Genomic DNA, 12,904 nt, shown 5'->3' with positions numbered 1-12,904 from the left:
ATTTATTTATATGCCTCTGTACTCCACAATTTGAGATTTGTAATAGAGAAAATCATATGGTTAAAGTGCACATTGTCAGGTTAAAAAACCCCGCTATTTTTATACATTTTGGTTTCACCGTGTAAAAATTACAGCAGTGTTTATACATAGTCCCCCCATTTCAGGGCACCAAAATATTTGGAACACAGCAATGTCATGTAAATGAAAGTAGTCATGTTTAGTATTTTGTTGCATATCCTTTGCATGCAATGACTGCTTGAAGTCTACGGTTCATGGGCATCACCAGTTGTCTTCTCTAGTGATGCTCTGCCAGGCTTGTATTACAGCCATCTTTAGCTCTTCAGTTTTCTCTTCAGCATATAAAAGGCATGCTCAATTGGGTTCAGATAGGGTGATTGACTTGGCCACTCAAGAATTGACCAATTTTTAGCTTTGAAAAACTTCTTCGTTACTTTAGCAGTATGTTTGGGATCATTGTCTTGCTGTAGAATGAATCGCCGGCCAATGAGTTTTGAGGCATTTGTTTGAACTTGAGCAGATAGGATGTGTCTATAAACTTCAGAATTCATTATGCTACTAGCATCAGCAGTTGTATCATCAATGAAGATAAGTGAGCCAGTACCTTCAGCAGCCATACATGCCCAGGCCATAACACCCCCACCACTGTGTTTCACAGATGAGGTGGTATGCTTTGGATTTTGAGCAGTTCTTTCTCTCCGCCATACTTTGCTCTTGCGATCACTCTGATATAAATTAATCTTAATCTCATCTGTCCACAAGACCTTTCCAGAACTGTGGTTGTTCTTTTAAGCAAAGATCATAGAGCCGAGCAAGATGGTCCACTCCTGCAAAATCCAATGGACTGTCGTGTCGTACACAACGGAGCGTAACTTCCGCCATTTCAGTAAACCCGACCAGTTATGCCTCTCACAGTGTAATCAGCGTTGTAGAGGAACAGTTTGTGTTTACTATGTTTATAGTATCTTTGCTTGGAGCCCTGCACACAGACTGTGTATCCAGCCCCCCGGAGCAACACGCAGACTCTGCTACCAGAAGGCAGGCTATTAAATCAATCCAGAGTTTAACACTGTCACTACACAGACTCTGCTATCCAGAAGACAAGTTATTGAGTCAGGGTGGAGTTTCAGTACACGGAACTCTGCTACCGGAATCCCACAGTAGGGATACCAGCCCCAGCGCTAACAGCCCATCTTCCACCTCTCTCGTCTGGTAACGTTTCCAATAGAAACGACACCCGCAGCAGTGACACCGATCCTGGCACTCCCTGCGCAAGATGCTGTTCCCAGTGGAGAGAAACTGTCCTCACTATAAAGGCGAACCCTCTCTACCTCTCGTTTCGCATTCGTAGCTCCAGGACAGGATATGCGCAGAGAGGGGTAAACAAACAAACGAGGAATCATCTCACTGGGGAGAGTGAGGTAACTCAGAGCATCTATGATCTTTGTCACAGAGAGAGGGGGAGAGGACGATGTGGGGTTTTTACACTAAAGGTTGAGAGGGACCAAAAAAAAAAAAAGTGGTGATTGGTAAAAAAAAAAAAAAAAAGCAATATGAAGATGCCATGACCAAAGCAAAGATACTAGAGCGGAGACGGAAGCCGGTTACGGAACTAGCGCTAAAGATTACCCATGACCTATGACGACTTTTTCGTCGAGTGGACTCTGTGATCTTTGCTTTTAAGTACTTCTTGGCAAACCTATTCCTGGCAATCGTATTTTTGCGGCTAACCAGTGGTTTACATCTTGCAGTGCAGCCTCTGTATTTCTGTTCTTTAAGTCTTCTGCGACAGTGATCATTGTCAAATCCACACCCGACTCCAGGAGTGTTTCTGATCTGTTGGACAGGTATTTGGGGATTTTTCTTTTTTATAGCGAGAATTCTTCTGTCATCACCTGTGGAGATCTTCCTTTTGGACTGCCTGCCAGTCCATTTGCAATTAGTAAACTCACCAGTGCTTTCTTTCTTCTTAATGATGTTCCAAACAGTTATTTTGGTAAGCCTGAGGTTTGGCCGATGTCTCTAACAGTTTTATTTTTGTTTCTCAGGCTCATAATGGCTTCTTTGACTTTTATTGGCACAACTTTGGTCCTCATGTTGATAAACAGCAATAAAAGTTTGTAAAGGTGATGGAAAGACTGGAGGAAAGACTAGGTGCTGAGAGCTCTCTTATACCTGCATTGAGGCAATTAAACACACCTGTGCAATTAAACACCCGTGAAGCCATGTGTCCCAAACATTATGTGCCCTGAATGAAACCAAAATATATAACAAATGGCCTTTATTAAAATCTGACAATGCGCACTTTAACCGCATATGTTTTTTTCCCATTACAAATCTCAAATTGTGGAGTACAGAGGCAAATAAATAAATGATGGGTCTTTGTCCACAGTGGAAGAACTACAGATGCTAGTATACATAAGGCGACTTAAAGTGCTGGAGTAATTCAGTGTAATTCAGTGCGTCAGAAAGCACCTCTAGAAAACATGGATAGGTGACCTTTCGGGTCAGGACCCCTCTTCAGACATTGTAGGGGTAGAGAGAAAGTTGTAGTGGAGGAGCAGAACTAAGCCTGACTGCTAATACGTTGATAGACGGGGGGGGGGGGGGGGGGGGGGGCGCGAGTCAGTGCTGTGCCTTGCCCGGTGTACAAGAGGGGGGTGCGAGAGCAGGGCTACGGGACACAGAGGAGATGTGGGGTGAGTCATCCATCTATAATAGTAGGGGAGAACCACATTTACTAAAGGAAGAGGTAGAAGAGAAAATATCTTGGGAGCACATGCAGTGAGGCCGGAGATTGAGTAGGGGGAATAACACCTTCGCAACAGGCAGGGTGGAAGGAAGTGTAGTCCAGATAACTGCAGGAGTCGTACAAAGTTTTACTGCAAAATTTACCCACAACAAATATGGTTAGACTTGCATTCCTAGTTTTCCATTATAATTCAGTTATGAAATCTTCCACTGCTTGCTTGTATCAAGTTCTTAATTACAATGATCTGCAGAAGTTATTTTATCCTGCTGCTTTTATTTGGATCTTCATTTATACCCTTTTGGTGCTTTGATATTTGCTACTCTCAAGGCAGACATTTAAGCAGCAAAAGGATATAAATGAATTATATTGTTCAAGATCAAAGACACCTCAAAGACTTCCTGGTTTGTAGGTTAATTGGATCTGTAAATTGCCCCAAGTGTGCAGGGAGTGGATGTGAAAGTTGGATAACATAGACCTAATGTGAATGGGTGATCCATGTTCAACAAGGACTCAATAAGATGAGGTGTCTTTTTCCAATGCTGCATTTTTCAATTTGATTTTGTTTTAAATCATAGCACATCTAAAATATGTTGTGGTATTTATCTTTTGCATATGCCCGTAAGCACTCAATGACATTTTCTCTTTTTGATTTGTTTCACTCTTGCCCTTTGATGTTTTATACACATTCTTAAGTTTCACTCCATGTTCTATGTCTTCCTTATTAATCTTTAAAACAATTTGGCTGTTTCATAATGAATTTTATTATCCCTATGCTAATTAATTTCCATGCTTCATGTTTGAAGTCACGAGTAACAAATTCTAGGCTTTTTCCTAACCAGCTCGTGTCCTAATAGGTTAAGCACAAAAACACATGTGATGGTGAGAAAGGAGCAGAATTAGACCAAAAGCAATGGACAAAAACTGGGAGGGCTGGAAAGGGTACTAATAATATCATACAGGACTAAAAAATACAAATAGGTAATGCCATAAAGTAGGAATAAAAAGATTTTGTTGATGTACCAGAATAAAATCGGAATACCTTTGAGCTAAGGCTATTGACAAGAGTGATATTATTTCCTCAGAATAGGCAGTGATGGGCAACAATAATGTCCAGATCACACCCATCCAAAGATTGTTCCAAAGGAATTAGGGGTACGATGAAGAGCAAGGGCAATTTGGAAATAGTACGGCGAGTCATAAGTATAAATTATTTTCTTGTCATAAAATTCACCTGCAAAACATGAGGCACTGCTTCCAATAATTCCATTAACTTGGAATAGCCATAGTCCGAAACTCTGCACTGTTTCCCAAAGTGATGATGATAGGTTGGAATAAATTTATGTTGAGATATGAGGCAGTGAGCTTGGTTCTTCATAAGATCAATTATTTCTCTACTCAACTGAATGAGCTGAGGATTTCCGACTGGACTCTTGCAGCGCGGCAAACAATGATCTAAAGTGAAAAAAACAAAACAGGCGAACTGTTACTTAACGCCAATAGTAAGCGAGCTTGAAATGGCATAGCATTAATCCATAATTTATATTATCTGGACCAATACAATACGAAACAAATTCCAAATTTTACCAGATTCTACTCAACTTTGATTAACAAGTTAACATCATTTTAAATTAAGATGATTTATGTGCAATATCCTTGATGCACTGTCACATCATTTACACGGTACCTTTAAAATAACAGAACCTCCACTGTTTCAGAAAAGTAGTTAACAAAAATAAATAGAATGGCAAAGGCTCGTGTGGATCAGTTGGTCTGAATGGTCCAGTTCTGTGTTTTATACTCTAGTCAATTATAAATTACTGTTTTGACATTTAAGAAATGTTACCATCGAACAACTTATCATAGACCACTAGCAGAATTCTGCCAATGCAATGTCTGTTTTCCCAAGCTAGTTTTGGTGATAAAGGTGGATGCAGAATATTTATAGAAGTGTACAAGAATACAATGGAGGATTATGCTTGGGACCGATTTATATCCATTTATCCTTCATGCATTAATACACACAATCTCTTTACTTTGACTACAAATCTGATTGCAGTGTAATCCAATTGAAAATAAGACTTTTTAGATACAAAAACAAACGGCCAGTGTGCTTGTCATGCCTTGCGTGCAATTCCCACGGCCACATGAACCTCTTGCAGCAGTGTAATTGCAATGCCCTTAAGGCGTTACAGCAGCCATTTAGCCAGGAGGCACTCCTGAACAAACAAGGCTCCCTGACAATTTTGCTTCAAAGATCTGTTCCACTGTCTCAATGTTTTCAATGACTGGAAACATTCAGAAATAATCAAAATACATTTATTTTGAATTACTTAAATGTAAAATTAAATAACATGCATGTTAAGTGCCTTTTAAATTAAATATTAACAAATATTAATTTGAGGAAAAAAATTGACTTCCTTATTCATTTCAATGATCATTGATCTAGTTCCCAGAAGGGCTGGCATAATGCCAAGAGATGTGTCAACATAGGCAAGTTGGGCCGAAAGGTCTGTTTCCATGCTGTATGCCTTGACAAAATGTGCCAAGCCCAGGGGCTAGATACATTACAGATCATCTGACCAATATATGCACTCAAATTAGTCAGATAGTCTCTATAGAATCGACAGCCACACAAAATAAACATTTTGCCCAATGAACACTTGAGCTGTTTGGTGTCACTCTGGAAGTTTAACTGGACAGTTAGTTGCACAAATTGTGTTTGTGCACCTGATATGATTTACACAAGAGCCTAGTGCATTGCCTGGGAAAATAGTGCATGCTATTCCAGAGGCAATCATAATTGGATATGCCGAGGACAATGGCTTTTTAGTAGCACCTCGCCGCAATGGACTCCAAAAAGCAAGTTCCATCATTATGTTTCAGAATTCCAACCTTTCAGCAATCCGATTGCATAGATGCAACCTGGCTCCCTGGTTCATAAGGGAAACATCTATTTCAAACATTTGACAATGCGTCCCTGCCCCTTCCAGACCACCCCCATCCCTCACAGCATCTACAGTCAGTACAACACCCCAGCCCTGTCCATTAGCCACTATTTATATATGCAGGTATAATAATCTATAACTTGTACAAGTACTTACAAAATGAAAATTACAATTTTACCTAAAATTAGGCTAACCAGCGCTATAATATACAAAACTATATTTATTTTCTAGGCCACAGATTAATCGACATTTTCCATTAACTTGCTTTAAATGGAGAACATGTCACCTTACCAGCATTAGGTGGTGGTGGATTGTTATGAACCCATTTTACAACTTTAATACCATTTTGTGCTGTGACAATGTTAACACCAGGGACACAGGTTATGAGGTGCTCCAAAGGAACGCCACCTTCTCCTTCTTCCACTGTATTCAGAACTGTGAACTCAGAAGCATAGCAATCTAAAAAGCTGCAAGGAAAAATAAAATCAGAATTTCTATGAGAAAATCAATATTGGAACAATCCTTATGAAAGGATGCAAATCTTGGTAACATTTCATACAATAAAGCCCTCTTCCTTATTCAAAAGCACTTTGAAACAGGAATTTTCAAAATAATGTTTGAGAGTCTAGGATTCAAGGAAAACGTCAAACATTTGGCTACAAATGCATTCCATGAACTGCACAAATTGTAAAGCAGAAGGCATAACAACCGAGGGTCTTGCTGAATAGATCAGCAAGTCATTTCTTGGCAATTTAGATTATTTTTAAGACCAGCTCAAAAACATCACAGCTTGTAACTGATTTAGGAAGTATGGGGAAGTCATCAACTACAAAGCTGTCACTTGATTAGAGAGAGGTAAGATAAATCTTTTCCTAAAGGCTCATTGAAGCTGAAAATGCACAATAGGCAATAATTAATGGAGACACCAATGTAATTTTTTCTTGAAGGCAAAAAGCATTGTCAAACAAAGTTATATAAAAGGCAACATAGAAAACGCTGGCTTGCTCAAGGAATGTGTAGATACGTAATGTGTAAAGTGGTCTTGTGTTCCAAGTTATTTTAATTGCAAGAGAGAAACCGGTCGGGGTGACATTTGATAGGTTTAAAATAATCAGGTTTCTGGAATGTGTAATGGAAGCCTGCTCACTTTGGTGGAGGGATTAAGACTGAAGTCACAGCCACAAGGGGAACAGAACGAGGAATAAAATGCTTAAAAAGTGTGTGGTTGCAATATGGAATGTACTGCAGGGGAGATCAGGACTGCTGCGCTGGTTGAACTGCATAAACATGGGGCAAATGGCACTCTTCTATCCATTCTATGGTTTGATGAGCTATTGAACAAGAATTTTACATTCAATTCACAACTGTGTAGTTAACTGATTTCAATTAGCGTTGCAATACTGTACTAAAATTGTCTCATTATTCCTGGGATAAGGATGGGCAAGATTCGGCAGGCTTTAATTTCCTTACTTGATCGAGTGACTGCCTACATTGATAAATGCACAGATCAATAGAACAGGATATTACAACTGGGCTGATTAGAAATGCTCAATTATTTTTACACACCTATGGGTATTAAATAAATTGTTCACTTTCTATTGTTTTATTTAATTCAGTACATCCCCAATTTGATTAAAAAGGCCTACTGATCATTTGCAGAACTCCTCACTATATCCAAAATGTTTCAAGCAACTAATCTCAAAAATACATACATAGGGTGGAATTGAAGCGAAGAATACGCAGTTCCGTATTCAGACTGCGCATGCTCAGGTCATAGGTCACTCGCTATAAACATTGTCGGGAGCTGAGCTGCTGTGTGTTATCAGACCTTCATTTAATTTGTATTTTCCAGCTTTGATTCTTCTAGATAAGAAAACACTGCTTTCCAACTTTGTTGTATTTCTTGTTCCTTCATGCTTCGGTGAGTGAGCGAGATCGTGCTGCTGCATGGGTGCGTTTCATCCATGGTCGGGGTCAGGCCCGGGTCTCCGGCACTGCTGAGTTGCTGCTGGACCGTCCCCATCCTCTCCGGAGGTGGCCCTGGGCTGGCAGTGCGCCGGGCCAGGCTTGCAGCCAGGAGAGAACGGGGGAAGGGGGGGGGACGCTAGCTCCAGGGGAGGTGGGGGCGGCCATTCCCTGGCGGGCCAGGGACCGTTGGCTGCGCCTCTCTCCTTGTCCAGTGGCTGGTGGTTGGCCTCTTCGGTGCCGGTGGGGGCCGAGCGCCGGTCATCGGCGGGGATGCACACAGAATGCTGCGGTGGCTCGGCGGGACAGGCAACATCTCTGGAGAAGGATCTCGACCAGAAACGCCACCCATTCCTATTCTCTGGGGATGCTGCCTTACCCACTGAGTTGCTACAGCGTTTTGTGTGTATCCCTGTTGGTGGCTGGTGCTCTGCTTTCGCTGGGAGAGTTGCCCGGCGGCCGCTGGGTGGGGCAGGGGCGCGGCTGGCAGTCCCAGGCTCGTTGGGGAGCGGATTCCTCGGGAGTTGGAGCGGGGTTGGGCACTTCCCCGCGTGGCCGTGGGCCTGGGGTCGCCGCTGCTCCGGGCCAGTGTCCTGTTGGTTGACCCGGCGGGGTAGGCGGAATAGAGCTGGGGTTGGCGCTCATTTGCACTGGCTGAGGGCTTGGGGTGCCATTGATGCGGGACGGTGTCCCGTCGGTCCGGGGCTGTCGGTTGGCCCAGCGGAGTCGAGCTGGGGTTGACGCTTCTTCTCTGCACTGGCTGTGGACTTGGGGCGTTGCTGCTCCGGGCCGGTGTCCCTGTTGGATGTCTCCGGCCGACCCTGGGCGGGGATGGGACACTCTGGTGGGGACAGGGACGGTCCAGTAGAAATTCAACAACGTTTGCAGCGCTGGAGACCTGGGTTTGATCCTGACTACGGATGAAACGCAGGTCTGTAGCTCAGCTGGCGAGAATGTTTATCGCGAATGACCTATGACATGGGCATGCTCAGCTGAAATTCCGAACTCGCTTATTGCCACATCAGGAAAAGATCCTAATGGGAGTTATCTACAGGCCCCTAAACAGTAGCCTCGATATAGGGTGCAAGTTGAATCAACAGTAAAAATTGGCATTTCGCAAAGGTGATGCTACGGTTGTTATGGGAGATTTGAACATGCAGGTAGACTGGGAAAATCAGGTTGGTACTGGACCGCAAGAAAGAGAGCTTGTGGAGTGCCTCTGTGATGGATACTTAGAGCAGCTTGTACTGGAGCCTACTAGGGAGAAGGCAATTCTGGATTTAGTGTTGTGTAATGGACCGGATTTGATAAGGGGACTCGAGGTAAAGGAGCCATTAGGAGGTAGTGACCATAATATGATGTTTTAATCTACTTTTTGAGAGGGAGAAGGGTAAATCGAATGTTTCAGTGTTACAGTTGAATAGGGACTATGGAGCCATGAAGCAGGGATGACAGTGGAACAACAATGACAGGTATTTTGGGGAATAATTCAGAAGCTGCAAGAACAGTTCATTCCAAAAAGAAAGATTCCACTGGGAGTATGGGGGGGGGGGGAAGAGATGTGGCTGACAAGGGAAGTCAGGGACAGTATAAGAGAGAAGTATAACATAGCAAAGATGAGCAGGAAGCCAGAGGATTGGGAAAATTAAAGAGCAACAGAAGATAACTAAAAAGGCAATTGCGGGGAGAAAAGACGAGGAAAGATATTCTAGCCAGGAATATAGAGGATAGTAAAAGCTTCTTAAGGAAGACATAAACAATCCCCCTGACGTACTAGTGGCCAGAGGATCTAGGGTGACAAAGGAACTGAAGGAAATTCACATTAGGCAGGAAATGGTGTTGGGTAAACGGATGGGACTGAAGGCTGACAAATCCTCAGAGCCTGATGGTCTGCGTCCAAGGGTACCTGAGGAAGTGGCTCTAGAAATCGTGGAAGCATTGGTGATCATTTTCCAATGTTCTATAGATTCAGGATCATTTCCTGTCGATTGGAGGGTAGTTAATGTCATCCTATTTTTTAAGAAGGCGGGAGAGAGAAAACAGGGAATTATAGACCAGTTAGCCTGACAATGGTGGTGGGGAAGATGCTGGAGTCAATTATAAAAGATGAAATAGCAGCACATTTGGATAACAGTAACCGGATTGGTCCGAGTCGGCATGGATTTACGAAGGGGAATGAAGTACAACAAGATCTTGGGGTCCTTGTGCATCAGTCACTGAAAGTAAGCATGCAAGTACAGCAGGCAGTGAAGAAAGCGAATGGCATGGTGGCCTTCATAACACGAGGAGTTGAGTATGGAAGCAAAGAGGTCCTTGTACAGGGCCCTAGTGAGACCACACCTGGAGTATTGTGTGCAGTTTTGGTCTTCAAATTTGAGGAAGGACATTCTTGCTATTGTTGGAGTGCAGCATAGGTTCACAAGGTTAATTCCCGGGATGGCGGGACTGTCATATATTGATAGAATGGAGCGGCTGGGCTTGTTTACTCTGGAATTTAGAAGGATGAGGGGATCTTATTGAAGCATTTAAGATTATTAAGGACACGTTTGAGACAGGAAACATGTTCCCGATGTTGGGGGTGGGGGGGGGGGGGGGGGGGAGTCCAGAACCAGGGACCACACTTTAAGAATAAGGGGCAAGCCATTTAGAATGGAGACAAGTTTAAACTTTTTCACACAGAGGGTTGTGAATCCGTGGAATTCTCTGCCTCAAAGGCAGTGGAGGCCAATTCTCTGGATGCTTTCAAGAGTTAGATAGAGCTCTTAAAGATAGTGGAGTCAGGGGAAATGGGGAGAAGGCAGGAACGAGGGTACTGATTGTGGATGAACAGCCACGATCACAGTGAATGGCGATGCTGGCTCGAAGGGCCGAATGGCCTACTCCTGCACCTATTGACCATTGTGAAGAAAGGCTCGGGTGTGCACCTCTTAGGAGATGTTGGCAACGCGGCCTAGAGTTGCTCTCCACCACCTCCCTCATCTTCCCAGTGTTGCACCAACAGTGGCTGAAACTGGAGGAGCAGCGAGCCCAGGAAACACTTTAATATCTATGAAGTGGACAGGAAGCCATCGCCATCCTCCATCATCAGGTAGTGCCTGTATTCTCCTTTTTCTAGCCTTCAATTTCTTGCCTCCCTTTAATATGCTTCTTGATTATCAGAATTTACGTTGCAGGACACTTCCCTATTCAGGACTCATTGTCTAGAGTGAACACATTTGCAGAAGTTGCCTGATCAGAATGATTAGTAGTGAACCTTGATAAATGGTTTCAAACTGTCAACCTCAGTTCCTCCAATAGCAGGAACTTTCTAGCCAACACGTCACCTTTGAAGTACATGTTTGTGACTGAGTGAAGGATCAAATTAATAGTAACATTGTACGCGTATAAAATTAGAAACTTTAAAATTGTGGCATAAAGCCAAATTGCTGTATTGCAGGAGGCCTAATAATTTAGGGTGATTAGAATGCAGACTTTCTAAAGAGCTTGCATGTAAACACATGGCAATAGTGAAACTTCTAAGAAATATTTTCTGCATTCTACTATTATCCTAGGATATCCAAAAGAAGTTCAAACTAACCTGAGAAGTGGCACGGTTCCTTCATGTGTATGTAAAAGACTATGAACCTGCGGTGCAAATGTTTTTAGCGACAATATTATAAATTGTATTTTGTAAGAATCCGGATCAAAGTCATTCTCGCTGCAAAACAAAAACAGGAAACCAAATATTATGTTGAGCCTCCTACCCTGATGAACATTCATCCTTGCAGTATTTAAGGATTCGTGATTTTTATGAACTACTTTAAGAAATAGCTCAAGCTGAATGAAACATGTTCCTTTTTACCCTCTACATTGATTAAGAGAAACACATCCACGTCCGAGGTAATCTACAGACCTATCTTTTGGAATGCTAACCAAATATTTCACAAGCAGAGGTCGTGTGCAATTAGACAACCATAATGGAGACATTCACCACGGAAACTGTCTAAAATTAGAGTCGATGCCAAGCATGAGAAAAAAGCACATTGGTTCTTATTCTTTACAGTTTAACAGCAATATGGTACATCTATAGATGCAAGAACCGATAGAAACGGGATTCCTACCTGTAACCTTTCTCTGAACAATGAAGTTTGCAGATTGGTTCGTGATATTCCAGTTCTTCAAATATCACTGGACTACAATTGGCTGACGAACTATCATATGACAATACAGAAGACAACGGACTCTGTCTTGCCTGACTGCTGGGCAGGAGACAAACCATTCGTCCGTTTACTTGGTCACGGATAGCTACTGTGTCAGTTAATTTGTACAAATCAGACACAATCAATTTGTGTACAAATCTGGAAATGAAATAAAACAAAGTTACTTATGAAAAGCTATGGTATTTTCTGAATTCTGTAATCAGGTTACATGGTACAAGCAAAACTAGCATGCCACTGCTTGATGGTACAAATACTGCTGAACTGAGCAAAAGTATATTTGAAAATGTGACCAAAGATAAGTAATTTTTAATATAACTACAAAAATAAAGGAACATATGTACAATAACATGTCAAATTAAAAAAACTTTATTAGAATTGACTAAATCAAAATTAAAATATCAATTCAACATTTAACTTACATCAATTCCTTTACACATCTGAATTCAGAGGCACAAAAGTAGAGGACTTAATAAACAGATAGTGCACTAATAACACACAGATTTAAAATTTGTACCTTTTCTCATAGAGTTCGGTGAATTTTAGCAATGGCAGGCAACATGCTGGAGCATCCTGCAGGATCAACATGGCCTCAGAGCTATAATAATAAAAAGACATTCATTCACGATATTTATAAACATTGTATCGTTTATTAAGACAGGTTGATCTGCAGTATTTCATCTTGGAGTAAAGTAGACATGCTGAGCATCCAAAGACCCAGGTGCAAGTGCAAATTTTTGCATTTAATATCTTATTTCAAACATCCAAACTCAACCTTAAATAAAATTTGTCCAGAGTAGATGTTAGAAATTTGATACCGCTATTAAATGCTTCATAAAGTATGCTTCACAGCTGAAAGTCTTCAAAATTTGTCAGAATCATGGAACGGTACAACACATAAAAGCGACTCTTCTGACCCACCATGAAGACTAAGTGTGCTAATCCTATTTCCCTACATTAGGCCCATATCTCGCTCATGTCCTTCCTATCCAAGCATCTGTCTAAGTATTGTAATTGTATTTACCTCT

General features: G+C 42.0%; 1 protein-coding gene across 5 annotated transcripts in view; it reads right to left on the bottom strand.

The window, feature by feature from the left end:
• Positions 1–12,904, bottom strand: part of marf1 (meiosis regulator and mRNA stability factor 1) — an 87,202-nt gene that overhangs the window by 17,209 nt on the left and 57,089 nt on the right. For all 5 annotated transcript variants that reach the window (XM_033040279.1, XM_033040281.1, XM_033040282.1 and 2 more), the window contains 5 exons: positions 12,394–12,474; positions 11,781–12,017; positions 11,258–11,377; positions 6,007–6,182; positions 4,002–4,222 (listed from right to left, as the gene is read on the bottom strand). In XM_033040279.1, coding sequence (XP_032896170.1) covers positions 4,002–4,222; positions 6,007–6,182; positions 11,258–11,377; positions 11,781–12,017; positions 12,394–12,474 — 835 coding nt within the window. The remainder of the gene's footprint in view (positions 1–4,001; positions 4,223–6,006; positions 6,183–11,257; positions 11,378–11,780; positions 12,018–12,393; positions 12,475–12,904) is intronic.

The sequence above is a fragment of the Amblyraja radiata genome, chromosome 22 (assembly GCF_010909765.2).
Source record: "Amblyraja radiata isolate CabotCenter1 chromosome 22, sAmbRad1.1.pri, whole genome shotgun sequence".
Lineage (NCBI taxonomy): Eukaryota > Metazoa > Chordata > Chondrichthyes > Rajiformes > Rajidae > Amblyraja > Amblyraja radiata.
The sequence above is the reverse complement of the archived record's forward strand: the minus strand, read 5'-3'. Positions and strand labels throughout refer to the sequence as shown.